Consider the following 16,362-nt stretch of genomic DNA (forward strand, 5'->3'; position numbering starts at 1 on the left):
TAATATTTACATGTGTTAATACGTACATAGCTCCTTTGGGGGATGTAGTGTGTGAGTCTGGCAACCCTTCCCCGGACCGTAGCGGGGATGAGCAGCGGCTAATGGCTGGCCGGGAGTTATGGATTAGCTAACGTTCGCCACTTGTAAATGTTAAACGACATTTCTGTGTCTGTGGCGGGAAGCTGTGTTTGTATTGCCTTTTTTTATGAGTCAATGTGCTTTTAGTTTTTGCTTGGCGATTTGTTGAATTCAGTTATGCCCTCGCAACTAGCGTTAGCCAGGTAATGCTACCAGACTTGTAGCTTAGGTTACCGGTGTTTGCCGTTGCTAGGCCGGTCTCACGGTGGTTAGCTGATCCGCTACTTTGACGAACTATCAGTTGAGCAGCTACCGTGACATGCGGGGGTTTATCGACATGATCTGGCCGGCAGAGTGCTCCCCACGGCTGTCACCTCATAACTTGAAAAACCTGAAATATTAACCAGTTAACCTAGCAGTTTGTAGCTGCCGGTAAACGGGCTAAATTTAGTTAGCTAAATTGGGGTAGTGGCACCGGTGTATTACCTAACCGTCGGAGCAGTGTGCAAACGCTGCAGCTCACCGCTGACAAGTACGTTGAGCTAATTTATTTTGACCGACTAAATTTAACCTCATCAGGTTTAAAACATGTTGTGGGGTGTAAATGGAGAAGTATTTTTAAGCCACGTACAAGGAAACGTTGAACTATAATACAGGTGTTAGCTTCAGGGGAGACGTGTGATTGCTAAAGTCAATCACTAGCTTTGTGTTATTGAAATGTATGTGAAATGTGTTCAGTGCATTGCCCAGGTTTCCATGGCAGGTTGTTTGTAACCATTGAACGTGTCTTCTCCAGCAGGTTCTGATGTGGGCACCTCTACAGGTAAACTGCTCCTGACACTGCACTTGGAAGGTAGAGGATACAAAGTGCCAAGCCTGTGGGCTGGCAGCTGCTCCTCACCATGTCCAAGAGCAAGAGTTCTGAGTCGGTCAAGGTGGTGGTTCGTTGTCGCCCCATGAATGAAAAAGAGCGAGCAGCCAAGTTTGAAAGGGTGGTCTCTGTGGATGTAAAACTGGGCCAAATTATTGTCAGGAACCCCAGGGAAGCTTCAGCCAGCGAACTCCCCAAAGTCTTCACTTTTGATTCAGTCTACGACTGGAACTCCAAACAAATAGATCTGTACGATGAAACCTTCAGGCCCCTGGTGGAATCAGTTCTTCTTGGTTTCAATGGGACCATCTTTGCCTACGGGCAGACAGGTACAGGGAAGACGTACACTATGGAGGGGGTGAGAAATGATCCAGAGAGGAGAGGGGTGATCCCCAACTCCTTTGAGCACATCTTCACACACATTTCACGGTCCCAGAATCAGCAGTACCTGGTGAGAGCGTCATATCTTGAAATTTACCAAGAAGAGATCAGAGACTTGTTGTCCAAGGACCAATCACGACGTCTTGAGCTCAGGGAGAGGCCTGACACAGGTGTGTATGTTAAAGACCTTTCATCGTTTGTCACCAAGAGTGTGCGGGAAATAGAGCATGTCATGAACGTGGGTAACCAGAATCGCTCAGTGGGTGCCACTAACATGAATGAACACAGCTCGCGATCTCACGCCATATTCGTCATAACTGTTGAGTGCAGCGAGTTGGGTGTGGACGGGGAGAATCATATCAGAGTTGGCAAACTGAACCTGGTAGATTTGGCAGGCAGCGAAAGGCAGGCCAAGACTGGCGCTCAGGGTGAGAGGCTGAAAGAAGCCACAAAGATCAATCTGTCACTTTCTGCTCTGGGGAATGTCATATCAGCTCTGGTGGATGGCAGGAGCAGCCACATCCCCTACCGAGATTCAAAACTCACCCGTCTGCTGCAGGACTCTTTGGGGGGCAACGCCCGCACTGTCATGGTTGCCAACATTGGCCCAGCATCCTACAATGTGGAGGAGACCTTGACAACACTGCGCTACTCTAACAGGGCAAAGAACATCAAGAATAAACCACGCATCAACGAGGACCCCAAGGATGCTCTGCTGAGGGAGTTTCAGGAGGAGATCGCGAGGCTGAAGGCACAGCTGCAGAAGCGCTCGGGGAAGAAGAAAAAGAGGAGGCAGAGGAGGAGGGCTGGGGAAGGGAGTGATGGCGAGGACCTGGAAGAAGGAGAGACGGAGGATGATGATGAAGATGGAGAAGACAAAGGAGATTACTGGCGGGAGCAGCAGGAGAAGCTGGAGAGAGAGAGGAAGGCCATCATGGAGGATCACAGTCTGGTGGCTGAGGAGAAAGTTCGACTGCTGAAGGAGAAGGAGAAGAAAATGGAAGACTTGAAGAGGGAGAGGGAGGCCGGAGAGATGCTTACAGCCAAAGTTAAGGTGGGCGGACCTGTTTCTGTCACTACTGCCTAAACATAACATTTGATTTTCATTACATTCAACCAAATGTTTTGTCATCATTAAAATGTCCACACAAGCCACTGGCTCTTCTCATAAGTTGACATGTTGTTCAGCTGGTGAACTGTATTGTAGTTGGATGCGAATGCTACTCAGTCCCATATGGTTTTCATCCTGTTTTTCTTCTTCACACAGGCAATGGAGAGTAAGCTTCTAGTCGGGGGGAAGAACATAGTGGATCACACCAACGAGCAACAGAGAATGCTGGAGCAGAAGAGGCAGGAAATCGCAGAACAGGTACACCAAACATCCGACAAATGGACACCTCTCTTAACCAGAGTAAAAAGCTCATAAGTCAACAAAAATGTGAAAACAGGTCGCAGGATCGTTGTTGGGAATGTAGTGAGGATGAGTGATGATGAGATGGAGTGGTGCAGACTACAAGACTGTAGCTACGGTTTGACTGTCCCACACGTTGCAGATCTGAGGCAAAAAACCTCAAGGCGACATGGAATCCACACTGTGCCATCAGGTTCAAGCTGTTCGGAGATGTGTCACAGACACTACAGCAGTTTTCAACATGTTTGACATTATCCAGGGCCACATTTAAACAGCACACGGTCCCAATTATATTAATAATTCAGTAGGAATCACTAAACTAGCTTCAAGGGAAACAAGCAGGACTAGGCAATATCCAAAACAACATTTTGTATTTGTCACATGTCCAAGTACAATGTGAATGTTCAACTTAAAGTTCAGGTTTATCACAAAACTCCCCACCCTCTGTTTACTTTTACAACCACTGTGAGGACATTGAAGAAAGAAGCAGTTTTCTAGTTTTCAGATCTTCGGATATTTGTGTGGTGCTCACTCTCTGTCTGACATAAGAGATTTCCATAGGTCAAAGGTTAAATCACCTGTCCATCCCAGCCTGCTTCTGAGTGTGTAAATCCCATCTGCACTATTTCTACACACCTGCTCCAATTTGATACAAACACACACACTAACATGACAAGATCTGGGAAAAAATTACTTTGTGGTGTGAGCAGCACAGCAGTTGGACTGCCCCCCCCAGTCTCCAATCAGTTAGTCTCCACAATTAGATTAAACTAGCAGTCTACCTCATGTATTCAGGTCCATCATGATTTGATTGACTGTGTACCACATGACACTGTGCAGCCTGATCACACACACAGCACCATGGTTTAAAGTTTTAAATGTGTGTGTGTGTGTGTGTGTGTGTGTGTGTGTGTGTGTGTGGGGGGGGGGGGGGGGGGTCCAGAAACGGCGGGAGCGAGAGATGCAGCAGCAGATGGAGAGTCGTGACGAGGAGACTCTGGAGCTGAAGGAGACCTACAGCTCCCTGCAGCAGGAGGTCGACATCAAAACCAAGAAGCTGAAAAAGGTAGTGCCCCCCCCCCCCCCCCCCCCCCCCCCCCCCCCGGCTGCTGTATTTGATAAATATATTCTGACTACATAAAAATACACTGCTAGTATAAATGTGCTGTTGACATAAATATGCAAGTCAGCATGACTGTTTCAATTTGGAGGTCTGTGTGCAGATTAATGCATCTGGTATTAAAAGGCCCATCAAGTAAGTGGGTCAGGTACTATTTTAAATCAGGTAAGAATATGTAGGTGGGTGTGGATACTCCATTATTCCTTGTGACACTCAAGTGTTTACAGTCTAAAGTCCTTTTATCACAGTAACCCTGGTTTCCTCTCTCTTTCTCTGTCCTTCAGCTGTTTGCCAAGCTGCAGGCAGTGAAGGCAGAAATCCAAGACCTCCAGGAGGCGCACATCAACGAGCGCCAGGAGCTGGAACAGACGCAGAACGAGCTCACCAGGGACCTCAAACTCAAGTATGGAGTTTTAAAAAAAGTCTTTTGTTTGGTGGGAAATTTTGTGGTTATCAATATTATCAAATATCAGCCCAAGCATAGTTCAACCTAATGCTTGTTAAAACTAATTTTTACCTGATAATGACAAAGAAAAAACAGAATTTTAGACATATTTGCAAATTTATTGAAAAGGAAAAGTGAAACATCACACATGTGTGAACACATCTGTTCTGGTGGAGGAGGGAACACACAGGATACTTTGAACAATCTCCAGATGTCATCTGAGTTCATGCTGTTAAATATGAAATCTTGATCCACGTGCATCACACTCAGTTTGGACTTTACTCACTGACATAATGTTTAAATATTGTACGGAAATATTGAAGGAGAAACAGTTTTTAAGTTGTCCTTAAAATCTAATCTGACCTTAGTTCTGTTCAGCTACATTTTTCTTCAGTATGTGTGTGTGTGTGTGTGTGTATAATTCATTGATGTGAAATGAATGAGGTATATTATTTCTAGACTTGGTTTTCATATGAGGGTGAAGGTTAGTTTCTGCCTCTGTCTAATGTCTGTTTGTCTTCAGGCATTTGATCATTGAGAACTTCATTCCCTTAGAGGAAAAGAACAAAATAGTCCACAGAGCTTACATTGATGAGGAGGATGAGCACTGGAAAATGAAGCCCATCACACGTATAGAGGAGTAAGTGACAGAATGTTCCTACATGTAAATGAACAGCTTGTAAAATGAATGAAATGTTGACTTAAAGGTGAAGTGTGGTGTGATCTACAGCTGCAGTGTTTGGAGATGTTTAATGGATAATAAACACAGTTTAATGTGAAACTGCAAGTGTTGACAGTGACATTATTCAACTTGTCTAAAGACTTCCTCCATGTTGTGTTTGTCTAAACCAGAGATTTGTGATCTGGTGTCAGATCAGTAATCTGTGTTAGGATTATTATCACAGGACAAAAAGTCCGATTGGAGCCTCTGGAATTTGTGGCCTATAAACATCCTGCTCATGTTGTGTGATATTTTGAGTCAAATGGATCTTTGAGTGTCTGACTTGAGTGTGAAGGTCTTTAAGAATAACTAGTCCAGTGTTACAGAACAGTCCACGGCTTTATTGTATGATACAGTAAGACAGGTGTCAAACTTCCCATGATGCTGAATCCACGTTCTCGCTCTGTCTGCCTCAGTGAACATCAGATGATGAGCAGGCCTCTGTCTGCGGTCGGCTACAGGAGGCCTCTCTGTCAGCATGCTCGTATGGCCATGATGATCAAGCCTGACATGAGATACAAAGTAAGCTGCACTTTCTCTTCACCTGTTTGACTGATGAATGTTTTCACATGTAAACATCACAGTGAGTCGTCTCTGCACATAAAACACCACAGACTGATAACTCATTCCTTCTCATCCTCATCCTGTTTCATTGATGATGCCACAAAGCTGTGAGTGAATTTAGTAGTGAAACCTAAATAATCCTGTGCAGCGTTATCATCTGCTGTGCAGCTACGCAGGTGTATTGCAGTACTGCCCATTAGACTGGATTGTAGTGTTTGTCTCAGATGAATGTGCTCATGTCTGGCCCCCCCCCCAGGCGGAAAACATCCTGATACTGGACATGGACATACCAGCACGGACCACTAAAGATTATCAGGAGCCAGTTATCGCCCCAACAGTGGCAGCAGCTCTGGAGGACGCTCTTCGGGATGAGGATGAGATCCAGGTTGACGCCTCAGGCTTTCGCAGCAGCTTGGGTCCAACCCCACCAACCAGCGCCAGCGGCAGCCTCAAGAAACCAAAGTCTGGGTAAGGCGAACTGTTACCTTTAGCCCCCCCTCTGCTGTCAAGACCACATGTTTGATTTATTTTTAAGTGGCTCATACTGCAGTCAGGCTGGAGCACCCAGAAGCAGAGAAATCACAGGAAATGTAAAGTGAACCTCGGAGTATGTAGGTTCGTAACATCTGCTGTCACAGTCTGTTTAACCCTCTTCGGTTTCTCTCTGTCACTCAGTCGACCAAGAACTGGCAAGAAGTCGAGCACCCCGACCTCTCCTTTCAGCCCCTCCAGTCCAGGATCTCCTCTCTATCCTCAATCCCGCGGCCTGGTGCCCAAGTGACAGCTCCTGCTTCTACTGTCATCTCCACCAACCTCTTGTGCACCTTTTCCTCTTGGGGACCCAACGTTGAGAGAATGGGTTTGTGTTTGTTTTGTCTAGAATACAGAATCCTGGATTCTGTAACCGATAGAGAAAACTTAAATACTAATGCTGCTTTCTGGGTTTTAACTGTAACCACACCACTATTAACTGTTGTCACGAGCTTTTCATTTGGAGTCGAAGCCCCTCATCCTGAGTGTGAGTCAGTCCAACAGCAGGACAGCAGCCACGCATGAAGCCTCACATCACTGTGCTGTCACCTGAGCCTGCATCAGCACCGTCTTCTATCTACATCACAGTGTTCTTAATGTACAGGAAAAAAATGACGGTGGGCTCAGAGCTGCCCCCCCTCGATGGACCTCAGTATCTTCAATGCACTTCTTCTTCATATCTTCCCAGATGGTTGTTGTGTGTTGTAGTCCTCTCTCTTACTGTAACTGTGGACGTTGTGGGGGAGACAAGGCAGCTCTGCTGCACCTGTTAACAGACTGTAAATGTTTGTCATAACTGTGTGTGTGTCAGTGTGTGTGTGTTTTGACCTTTTCAGTTCATGTCAAACTGTGCTGTCTTATTTTACGATTGGACTTCTGGCTTCTGGTGATGTTAGGGTGGAGCTTTAATCTCCTGTGTGTGGAGGTCAGCGCTGCTCTCACCTCTGTACTAAACATGAAGCTCGAGGTGATACTCAGCTTGTCTTGGCATCAGGTGACCTCATGGTGCCAGTTTGGCTGCAGGAAGTCTTTATGCTAAGCTAAGCTAATCACCTGCTGGCACAGTAGAGTAAGAGATGGGGGTATTTCCTAAAATGTCGAACTGTTCCTTTAACTGTGTATGATCGTAAAAGTACGGGCCAGAAGGCAAAGTACACGACGGACTGGCCTCCACGTTGCTGTAATAAGTAGATGCTGTTCTTCCTGGGGCCTGAGACAGAGGTGAGGAATGATGGGAGAGAGCTCAACACATTCACACACAGACCCACCATGGAAACTCTCCAGCCTGAATGACACTGCAGCAGATCAGCACTGACAAACCCTGGGTCACTGCAGCGTTACTGTCCTCTGGTTCTGTGCCTCAGATTCATCAGGGTTCCAAGGTGCCTTAACCTGTGCCCTTAATCTCTGCTCCTTCATTTCAAGTGTGCACACATGCCGTTCTCCTCGGCAGCGTCTCCATCGCGTCATCTGCTTGTTCATTCTGGATGTTCCTGTGAGAATGGGGTGCGCTCACTGGATGTGGAGGCAGAGCATCTGGACACAGTATTCAACCACCCCCAGGTCTCTGGACAAGGGCCACAGGAAGAGGAGGCAGAGGAAAGGTGCTGAGTTCATCTTTTATTTTTTATTTTTGGTTCTTCTGTTTTTTTGTTCTTTACCTCATCTACCTGGTCTGAGTGGCAATCAGCTGATGGGTGTAACAGAACTTTAACCCCAGGGAGTGTTGAGCTCTTCACAGCACTGTGGTGGTGTCACAAATCTCGGTTGATACACTACGGACTTGAATGGCTCTGAATACACAAACCATTCCATGTGATACCTACAGGTGAATGATATGCAGTTTCTACCCTCTGTGGTTGAGCCGGCCTCTCTGCTGCTCTCTGCTCCCCACACGCTGACTGTGAGGGGGGTGCTGTCCACTCGCTGCTACTGTGTAGGCTTTACAGCCCGCTGTGACTTCTCCACAGGCCTGGGACCAATGGCAAAGGAAATCCTTTCACATACTTGATATAAGCAGCTGATTGTTTGAGGCATCATCATCATCATCATCATCATCATCATCATCATCATCATGAAGAAGCCTATCTCAGTTGTTGAGGTAGTCTCCTGCTGTTTGGCCCAGGCCTGTGAACATGATGTAGTTAGACATGTATCAGTGAATATAGACTTGTTGATAGTTAATCCTCAGTCACTTAAAAATAAAAAAATAAACATGGGTTTCCATATTGAAAAAAAACTAACTTATAATCTTTCTTTTTTATATACAGATGTAGATATAATTTTTTATTAAGTTTTTTCTTTAAATAGATTTTTGTTTTATTTTTTGAGCTTTGTAATTTAATGTTGAAGTTTTATTTTTTTGTGTGATTCATGTATTTTGTGTCTTTTTGTATTCACTAAGGTTCAGGCTTCTTCTGTTTGACCACAGAGGAGTTGCCTGTTGGTTCACGTCACTGTTGAGTATTTTACACATTTATTGTTTATTCAGCGTCATAAACACCAACATGAATCTTTAGAATAAGGCCTGATTGTCATATCTAACACTGCAATGCTGTAACCCTGCCGCATGATTTTAGCACGTTTGTTTGTGAGTATTCATCAGTTATAGGACTTTGGTAAGCAAAATGTGAATGTCTTAATTTAATTAAATAGCTTTGCATCTGCATCCCACGGCTACATCACTGGATCCAAACTCCTTATCTGAGACTTTGAGACCAACTTTTATGTGCTGGTATTGTTTTTATAGCCAAATGACATGATGCTGGTGCACTTGTGTCTGTGGCTGCCTGAGTCTCTTACTCTAGTTTCCTTTGATTAATAAAGACAATTCAATGATAACAACATGGCAGCATGTCTTGTCTCCTTCCTGATATTTAAGAATGATGTGTGGTCACATTTAAGCCTTAGTCACAGCTCAATTCAGTTCAGTTCAAACTTTTCCCTGAGGACTCTGGTTAATGGGTGATGACCAGTTCAAACTCAGGTCACAGGTTCAGGAGGGAGCTTCAGCCTCGTCCTCTGTTTCCTTCCCCCCCGAGGAGAAGGTTAGTTTGAACTGCCTCTAGATTACCCTCCATATGAGGTCCCTGTGAGAGAGAGAGTTCACTGTCCTAGAAGGTGCAAGAAAAAAGGGTCCTGCACAGTCCTGCACCATTCAACCTTGCAGGATTTGGTTTCTCTGAGAGTTTACCTGAAATCTGCTATATTTTTATTGGATCACTCAGAAAACAGTCAGCCAATCAGAAGAGCGCCTCAGATCCTCTGGATATCAACACGTCAAATAAAACAGGAAAAATGCAAAATATGGAGCTTTAAAATGAATAACAATGACCAACAGCACATGACTGACCTGTTGTTACTAGAGCTCCAGAGAGAAGCCTGAGAGAGGAGATGTAAAACTACACTGAGGTGGTTTTTGGTTCTTAAAACCACAAATATATCTTCTGATGGAGATCAGTGCTTTCTGTCTATGAGACACTGACACTGAAGACAGCTGATGCTTTACTAATCATTTCATCATTTCCACCTGGATTTTCTTTTATATAATGGACTTTATTAACAGCATCAATAACACAGCTCAGTTTTAAAAACAAGTCATTCTCACTAAAACTTCATGTTAAGTGCAAAAAAACCAAAAACATGATCATTTACATTCGGCAAAGAATCACAACTACACAACAACCAAACATGAATGGTGCCCATGTTGAACAAAGGAATGATCTACACACAGGACTCAGATCCAGCAGCAGTGGAGCGAGACGGTCACGCTGCAGGAATCAGAGCGGACGTGAGGCTCCTGGTCTGATCAGGTCCTGCTGTTTGGACTCAGTCCTCCCATTCAGTGTTGGATATATAACCATTATTATCCTTCTGATCACATCTACAATTTATCTGATGAACTAGATCTACTCACACTGGGTGCTTCTGCAATGATTGCAATGACATTCTTCAGATTCAAACTGTCAAATGGGAGAAATCTAAGGCCGATACATGAACAACCGCAAGCATCACGTCAGTGGAACTGGAGCCATCTAAGAAATGATGAAACAAATCTGTCGGCTGATCTGCTGCTTCCTCAACAGTTTACTCCATGCAACTGAAGTTTGGCACAGAAGGGAGCAGAGAGTTTGGTACAAAAGCAAGAAATAATCAGAGTAATGCCCCATTGAACCAGAAACCACGAGAGAAAAATTATTTCAAAGATACTTTTTCTACTTATCAAAGTATCTTCATGTTTTTATGATTCACAAAACAAAACATACAACTTTCATATGTACACATCACTTCAAGTCTCAGAAAATTCAAAGATCAAGATATTTCAAGAAAAAAAGAACCTCCACACTGTCAATCATCAAAACAGGTTTGTGTTCCTAATCATGCTGGTCTGTTCATGTGAAGTGGAATATTAGTAAGTGTGAGATCAGTTACGGTCGTTCTCTGTTGGGATGTGGAGAGAAACATGAGTCAGACGCCAACTCACACAATAAAACGTGTGCATAGAAAAAGGGAAACTCAACCTTCTATCCAATCAACTGCTCTCCTGACAGAACGCTGAGACGAGGGCCTAAGGGCCCGAGGCCCGAGCAGAGCCCCCCCGTGTCACCCCCCCGCTCCCTGCAGCTGCAGCATCATCACACCTGACACAGCAAACACCTTCACTCAATCTTTGAATTCACACCCACCTGTCTTCCCTTCATCAGGTGACATGACGAGCAGCAGCTCCTCTGCCTGCTCTCTAACCTGTGGCCCCGCGGCCCCAGAGGACACAGCTGCTGAGGCCCCGTGTCTCCTGGTCTGGGGCTGAGTTGAAACACTAATGAGGGAGCTTCTTTCATTAGCTGTGGAAACTCTGTGGGCTGTGACTTAGTTAATTAGTTAATTAGTTACACAGAGCTAGTTAATAAACTGTGGATGGGTTAAGTACCGAGTTCTATTTCCCTGCAGCTCAGAGGAGACACAGAGCTCACATCAGTGGCTGTTTGCTTGTTTGAACTGTTTCTGTTCCCAGAGAACCGCCCCACCCACCCCCCCACCCTCCCCACCCCCCTCACCCTCCCCACCCCCCTCACCCCCACCTCCCTCCCTCCCTTGGACGAACTGAGCTGACTCTTCACAGCATCAGGAAACAAATTAAGAACGATGGGAGGGACAGAGATGATGGAGAGGATGAGGACAGGAGAGAGAGCAGGAGGCCCATGGTGGAGCTGGGGGTCGGTCAGGTGGGGGGCATGTTGTCCTGCCTCGTACAGGTGGTGGGGGTGGTGGTTGCGGGGGCCTCATTTCTCCCTGTAGAACAGCAGGTAGAGCTTCAGGGGCTCGGGCAGCGGCAGGCCCAGGATCCTCTCTCTCAGGATGTTCACGGCTGGCTGGGGTCGGAGCAGCTCCCCGGTCTCCTTCTCCTCCTCCTCCTCCTGCTCCTCCTCTTCATCCTCCTCCTCCACTGTCTCCTCCTCTTCCACCACCCCTCCTCCTCCCCTCCCCACCCTCCTGCTCCCTCTCATGTGCCGCCTCGCCTCCCTGTCCCCCACCCCCTCCTCCTCGTCTACCGTTCTCCCTCCCTGGTTGTTGTTGCTGTCCAGAGAGGCGGAGCCGATGCCGCCGCTGGCCACCACCTGCTGCGTGGCCAAGACGAGGGCGTTGCAGTGGCGCCTGTGGACGCGCCGGCGTTTGAAGCGGGGACCGTACTTGTGGAGCCCGGCCACCGCCAGACCTCTGCCCACGCTGAAAGAAGAGCCTCGGCCGCGCGACTGAGCGTCTCCCCCCTCCGTGGTCACTCTGAGGGTGTGGCGGATGCAGATGCGAGCCAGCTCCTGTAACGTCCGAACCTCATACTTGGCTGCAAAGAAGAGAAGCACGAGAAAACAGGATGGTAATAAAATCAGCCCTGAACTATACGAATGACTGATGATGTTTAGTTTGAATCTGAATAAAGCTGAATGGGACTCACGCAGCGGGGCGGTCCTGGGTTTGCCGTTAGTGCTGTGTTTAGGCAGCACCAGAGGAGCGAAGGACACGGAGATGATCTTCTTGGTCTCCCAGCTGTTGGCCCCCGTGCGGGTGATTTTAGTCAACTGCAGAAAAGACAAGAGGAGGAAATCATAAGTTAGGTCCTGTGTGTGTGTGTGTGTGTGTAGTGTCTGCGCCGTTGGTTTGCTTCAGTAACTGCATTTATCCACATCATCAGTGTGTGTATGATGTTCACTGTTAATTAATCCAAAGAGATGATATTCAACATTTTTAAGGTGGAAAATCTGTTTTTTAAAAATGGACTGAACCACAACAGCAGGAGCAGTCCTGTAATCTGACTGGCTCCAGTTCTAACTCAGCTCAGCTCTAGATTTACAGACACATTGGGTATAAACCTGCTCGGGGGGGCGGGGGCCCTGGTCGAAGAAATGCTCACTGACAGGTTTAAACACAAACCCTGTGTGTTGTTCAGTGTATTTGACTCAAGCTGCCGTCCACAAAATATGAGAATACATTTTATAACAATAACCAATAAAGCCAATGAGCTGCTGACATTTCCTGACAACCAATAAAAACACAGACGGTTTTTGACACACATAAACAAACACTGTCTGTTATAAACCAGTCATTATTACATGTTACTGCTCATCTTTGTGAAATAAAGTGACTTTGTTTGTTGTAAAATATATTTTACACACCAACCTTTTCCTCAAGAGGCATCACCAGGATGCCCCCCACCTTCAGCAGGTTCTTCATGTACTCCTCGTGCTCCTTCTGCACCCCGGCCCCGCAGTACACCCTGTCATACTGACGGCTCTCTGCGGGAATCTCCAGACAGTTACCGACAACGAAGGACGGCTCACAGAACTCAAACCTGAGGAGAGAACAGGCTGCTGGAAGTCACTGTGCTCACAGGAAAATGAGTCAGACGGGACCCAGACATCTGGAGACCTACTTATCAAAGCTGTCGCTGGTCTTGATGAAGGAGTCGAGCTTCTGGTAGGCATACTCGATCACGTCTGCGTGCAGCTCTATGCCGTGATTCACTCCGAACGGTCCTGAAGCACATTTACATGGACACAAAGATCAATGTTTGTAACGGCATGACGACGTCGAGCCTGATGTGACGGTCTGAGACTGAACCTGCTCTAATGGAGCTCAGTCACAGCATCAACACAGCTTCATGTAGCTGGAGGTTTATATTAATAAACTCGTGATTTTCTGAAATGTTTCTGTCTAACTATCATTTCACATCAGAACACAGAGCAAACTGAGCAGCTCTTTACTCCACTCTTCATCAGCAGGATTAAAAGCACTGACTGCTGCTGAGAACTGTTGTGTCCATGTAGCTCCCAGAGCTCCACATATTATAACACTGAGTAACCATGGAAACAACTGCTGTATCTAGAGTATTGATCATCAGCTGCAGGTCGATCACACAGCTCATGTGGAGCAGATTATCATGTGGCTGTAGAATATGTTGTGACCCTGTCAGTCCTCACAGCTCAGCACAGCAGGTTCAAATGAAGAGCGACCCTCCGAGCCGCTGCATTTAACCACATACCCAGTATGAGGCCGACCATGGTGCTGAGGTAACCGGTCCCACTGCCAAGGTTGAGGAAGGAGAGACCAGGGTGGAGATCCAGGGCCTCCATCACCTCAGAGTAGATGCAGGGAGCAGACAGGTGGATGTTTCCATGCCGCCACGCCAAATCCTAACAGGAACAACAGAGCCAGCCTCTGTTAGTCTCTATAGCTGTGCCATTAAATGTGATAAATAACCAGTGACTGATCACAAAACCGGTGCTTTCTCCCAGTCTGGACCAGTCTGGGTGATTCCACAGATGCTCACCTTGTAGGCGTTGTCCCGGTATTCATCCAGGTAATAATCAGCCCGGTCGATGGCTCGAAACGCTCGCTCCACCAGGTCTGAGCGGATGTAGTAAGCTTCCTTCAGGTTGTCAATCAAGTCATCATTGTCCTCACCGGCACTCACTGCTCCCCCCATCCTGACTACGACAAACAGGAGGAGGAGGTTTACCATCCCAAACAACAATGTGACAACCATCATGTGATCTACACTAAGTATTGTTGCACACTGAACTTCATCGCCTGTCGTCACGATCGAGCGGGAACCTACAAAAACAGACGAGAAGCACCATGAACACAGACTCGTCCTTTCAGCTACATTTTCCTCCTGTTTACACTTGTTTTGGTTTTTATAGAAAATGTTCTTTTTTTAGTTGCTTTTCAATTTCTAAAATTCTTATTGATGTGAGATTTCAAGGCTGAGAAACCTGCTCTGTACAGGACCTGGAATCAATGTCTTTAAATCACTCAGGACCAACATCGATATCCTCACATCAATATCTCAGCAGGACACCTCCCACAGACCTCATATTCATCAGAAGAAGCTCTAAAACAAGTAATTGATTAATCAATTAGTCAAAAAATAATATGCCAAACATCCTCTGGTCCAAGTTTCTCAAATGTGAGGATGCAACATCTGTCTCAGTAAATTAAATATATTTGAGTTTTGACCTGTGCAGTGCAAGAGAACAGCTTCTAGTAATTGTAAATGACATTTTGTGGTGATTGTTGATCTTATTTTTAGGCATATCTATATATACAATATTTTTAAGCATCTATTCAATGTTCACCTATATTCAATGCATGTTTAAGAGTATATATTTTTTAAATAGTCTGGTATATTTGTGGCTTTATTCCTGTGGAAGATCCAAATATCATCAAAATGAAATACTTCTACAGTAAAATAGGATATGAAAAAACATGGTTGTGCCTTGTTTGATGAAATCTTTAGTTCCTCATCTCACCATCTGCTCTGAGAAACTGTCATCTGCATTTTTACATCAAGACTAAACAATTAATCAGTTAATTATAAAATGAAATAACATAAAATTCAATACTTAAAACAATCACTTCCATACGAGTCCTTCACGTGTCACATTCATAAAGAACTGTAGGTTTTTAACATCTGTCCCTGTGGTAACTTCAGATGTGCACATCTTAAATAAACCTGTTAATACAGGTGTGATGTGACCTCCGGAGGCCTGAGTGAAGCTGGCAGCAGAGTGAGCTGTAGGTGTGAGATCTGCAGCCGGGGGGCCATAAAAGAACAAAGAGCTGAATTTAAATGTGTCCGGACCTCCTGCCTTTGATGACACATGGGTGAGTAGAGGAGGAAGGTGTCAGGAACTGAATCTGATGAGTCCCCGGGGGTGGGGGTGGGGGTGCAGCTGTAGAACAGGAGGTGAGCTGCAGGGGGCGCTGTGAGCTCTCTGTGAGGTGCAGCAGGCTGGTGGGGAGCTCACTTCCTGCAAACCCTGTCGCCTGAGCTTCACGGTTCATCTGCTGATTCACCGAATAAAGCTCCAGCTCCGCTGCCGCCTTCACACGGTGTGACCGGCCGGAGGCTGTGAGTCCAGCTGGGCTCAGCCCGCCGCAGTCCGCGCCGCTCGGCGCAGCCACTGCCGATGAGACACAACCACACAAACTGTGGCGGACCCACACTTTCACACAAGCAGCGCACACGACGATCACAGCCACTGCACGCCGTCCTGCGGCGGTGAGGTGGACACACACACACACACACACACACACACACACACACACACACACACACACACGTCCCCGCGTCGGTCGCTCCGCTGGAGAAGAATCGACACCACCACCACCACAACAACAACAACAACAACAACAACAGCAGCAGCAGCTGCGGTGGAAACACAACCCGCAGCTCCGCACTGGGCCCGGGGGGGCGGGGGGGCGGGGGGGCTGTACCTTGTGCAAACGCCGAGTGGTTTTCTCCGTGTTAGCGGTGTCCTGGGCTCAGCCTCTCGGTGTTGGGGGGTCCGCTCACAACACAGCTGCTGGATGTAAACATTCGGCCAGCTGACGCTCTGACGTCAGACGTTACGTACGCAGAATGACGGCGGAGGAGGACGGCCTACATTCAAACCGTGTGCACGACTGAATAACTTTATTAACAACATTTAAACTCAGTCTGTGGACAGGTGAGGGAGGTAACGTCACTGCGTGACATCACTGAGTGAGCGGGAGAACCAGCGGCCTGGAGCTCACGTGGCTTCATGAGCGACACTGGCCCCAGCCTCAGTGAAGACTGGGGCCCCAGTGAAGACTGAGGCTGGGGCCCCAGCCTCAGTCTTCACTGGGGCCCCAGCCTCAGTCCCAGGCCTCACAGTGATAACACCTCTCATTGGAAACATTATATATGTTGTATTTATTGTCT

The 16,362-nt window shown here is 46.7% G+C and overlaps 2 protein-coding genes across 7 annotated transcripts; one reads left to right on the plus strand and one right to left on the minus strand.

Annotated features, from left to right (window-relative positions):
- The first annotated feature begins 47 nt into the window (after nucleotides 1-47).
- On the plus strand, nucleotides 48-8,968 carry kif3b (kinesin family member 3B). Of its 5 annotated transcripts, none has more exons than XM_071473349.1 (9): nucleotides 48-610; nucleotides 875-2,384; nucleotides 2,598-2,699; nucleotides 3,685-3,807; nucleotides 4,146-4,264; nucleotides 4,830-4,946; nucleotides 5,444-5,549; nucleotides 5,848-6,059; nucleotides 6,267-8,968. In XM_071473349.1, the coding sequence occupies exons 2-9, from the start codon at nucleotides 981-983 to the stop codon at nucleotides 6,370-6,372; spliced, it is 2,289 nt and encodes a 762-aa protein (XP_071329450.1). In that variant the 5' UTR covers nucleotides 48-610; nucleotides 875-980; the 3' UTR covers nucleotides 6,373-8,968. The 5 variants fall into 5 exon arrangements, with proteins under 5 accessions (XP_071329450.1, XP_071329453.1, XP_071329449.1 ...); XM_071473352.1 differs by having other exon boundaries at nucleotides 878-2,384; XM_071473348.1 differs by having other exon boundaries at nucleotides 48-281.
- Nucleotides 8,969-11,200: 2,232 nt separating this feature from the next.
- Nucleotides 11,201-16,048, minus strand: LOC139615439 (protein-L-isoaspartate O-methyltransferase domain-containing protein 2). 2 transcript variants are annotated; one of them, XM_071473403.1, is made up of 7 exons: nucleotides 15,894-16,048; nucleotides 13,945-14,105; nucleotides 13,657-13,807; nucleotides 13,048-13,150; nucleotides 12,795-12,966; nucleotides 12,073-12,196; nucleotides 11,201-11,961 (listed from the first exon to the last, which is right to left on the minus strand). In XM_071473403.1, exons 2-7 carry the CDS (start codon nucleotides 14,098-14,100, stop codon nucleotides 11,402-11,404), a joined length of 1,266 nt encoding a protein of 421 aa, XP_071329504.1. In that variant the 5' UTR covers nucleotides 14,101-14,105; nucleotides 15,894-16,048; the 3' UTR covers nucleotides 11,201-11,401. The 2 variants fall into 2 exon arrangements, with proteins under 2 accessions (XP_071329504.1, XP_071329505.1); XM_071473404.1 differs by having other exon boundaries at nucleotides 13,945-14,101; nucleotides 15,894-16,027.
- Nucleotides 16,049-16,362: the final 314 nt, after the last annotated feature.

This window comes from Trachinotus anak, unplaced genomic scaffold (assembly GCF_046630095.1).
Source record: "Trachinotus anak isolate AG129_WGS33_773 ecotype Australia unplaced genomic scaffold, CSIRO_AGI_Tana_v1 ptg000051l, whole genome shotgun sequence".
Classification (NCBI taxonomy): domain Eukaryota; kingdom Metazoa; phylum Chordata; class Actinopteri; order Carangiformes; family Carangidae; genus Trachinotus; species Trachinotus anak.

Coding starts and splice junctions, on each gene's coding strand:
- kif3b (XM_071473349.1), top strand. CDS start 981: ATGTCCAAGAGCAAGAGTTCTGAGTCGGTCAAGGTGGTGGTTCGTTGT. Junction 5,550..5,847: donor AGCCTGACATGAGATACAAA/GTAAGCTGCACT, acceptor CCCCCCCCCCAG/GCGGAAAACATCCTGATACT. Junction 6,060..6,266: donor CTCAAGAAACCAAAGTCTGG/GTAAGGCGAACT, acceptor TCTGTCACTCAG/TCGACCAAGAACTGGCAAGA.
- LOC139615439 (XM_071473403.1), bottom strand. CDS start 14,100: ATGGGGGGAGCAGTGAGTGCCGGTGAGGACAATGATGACTTGATTGAC. Junction 13,808..13,944: donor ACCGGGACAACGCCTACAAG/GTGAGCATCTGT, acceptor TGTTCCTGTTAG/GATTTGGCGTGGCGGCATGG. Junction 12,967..13,047: donor ACCAGCGACAGCTTTGATAA/GTAGGTCTCCAG, acceptor TTCTCTCCTCAG/GTTTGAGTTCTGTGAGCCGT.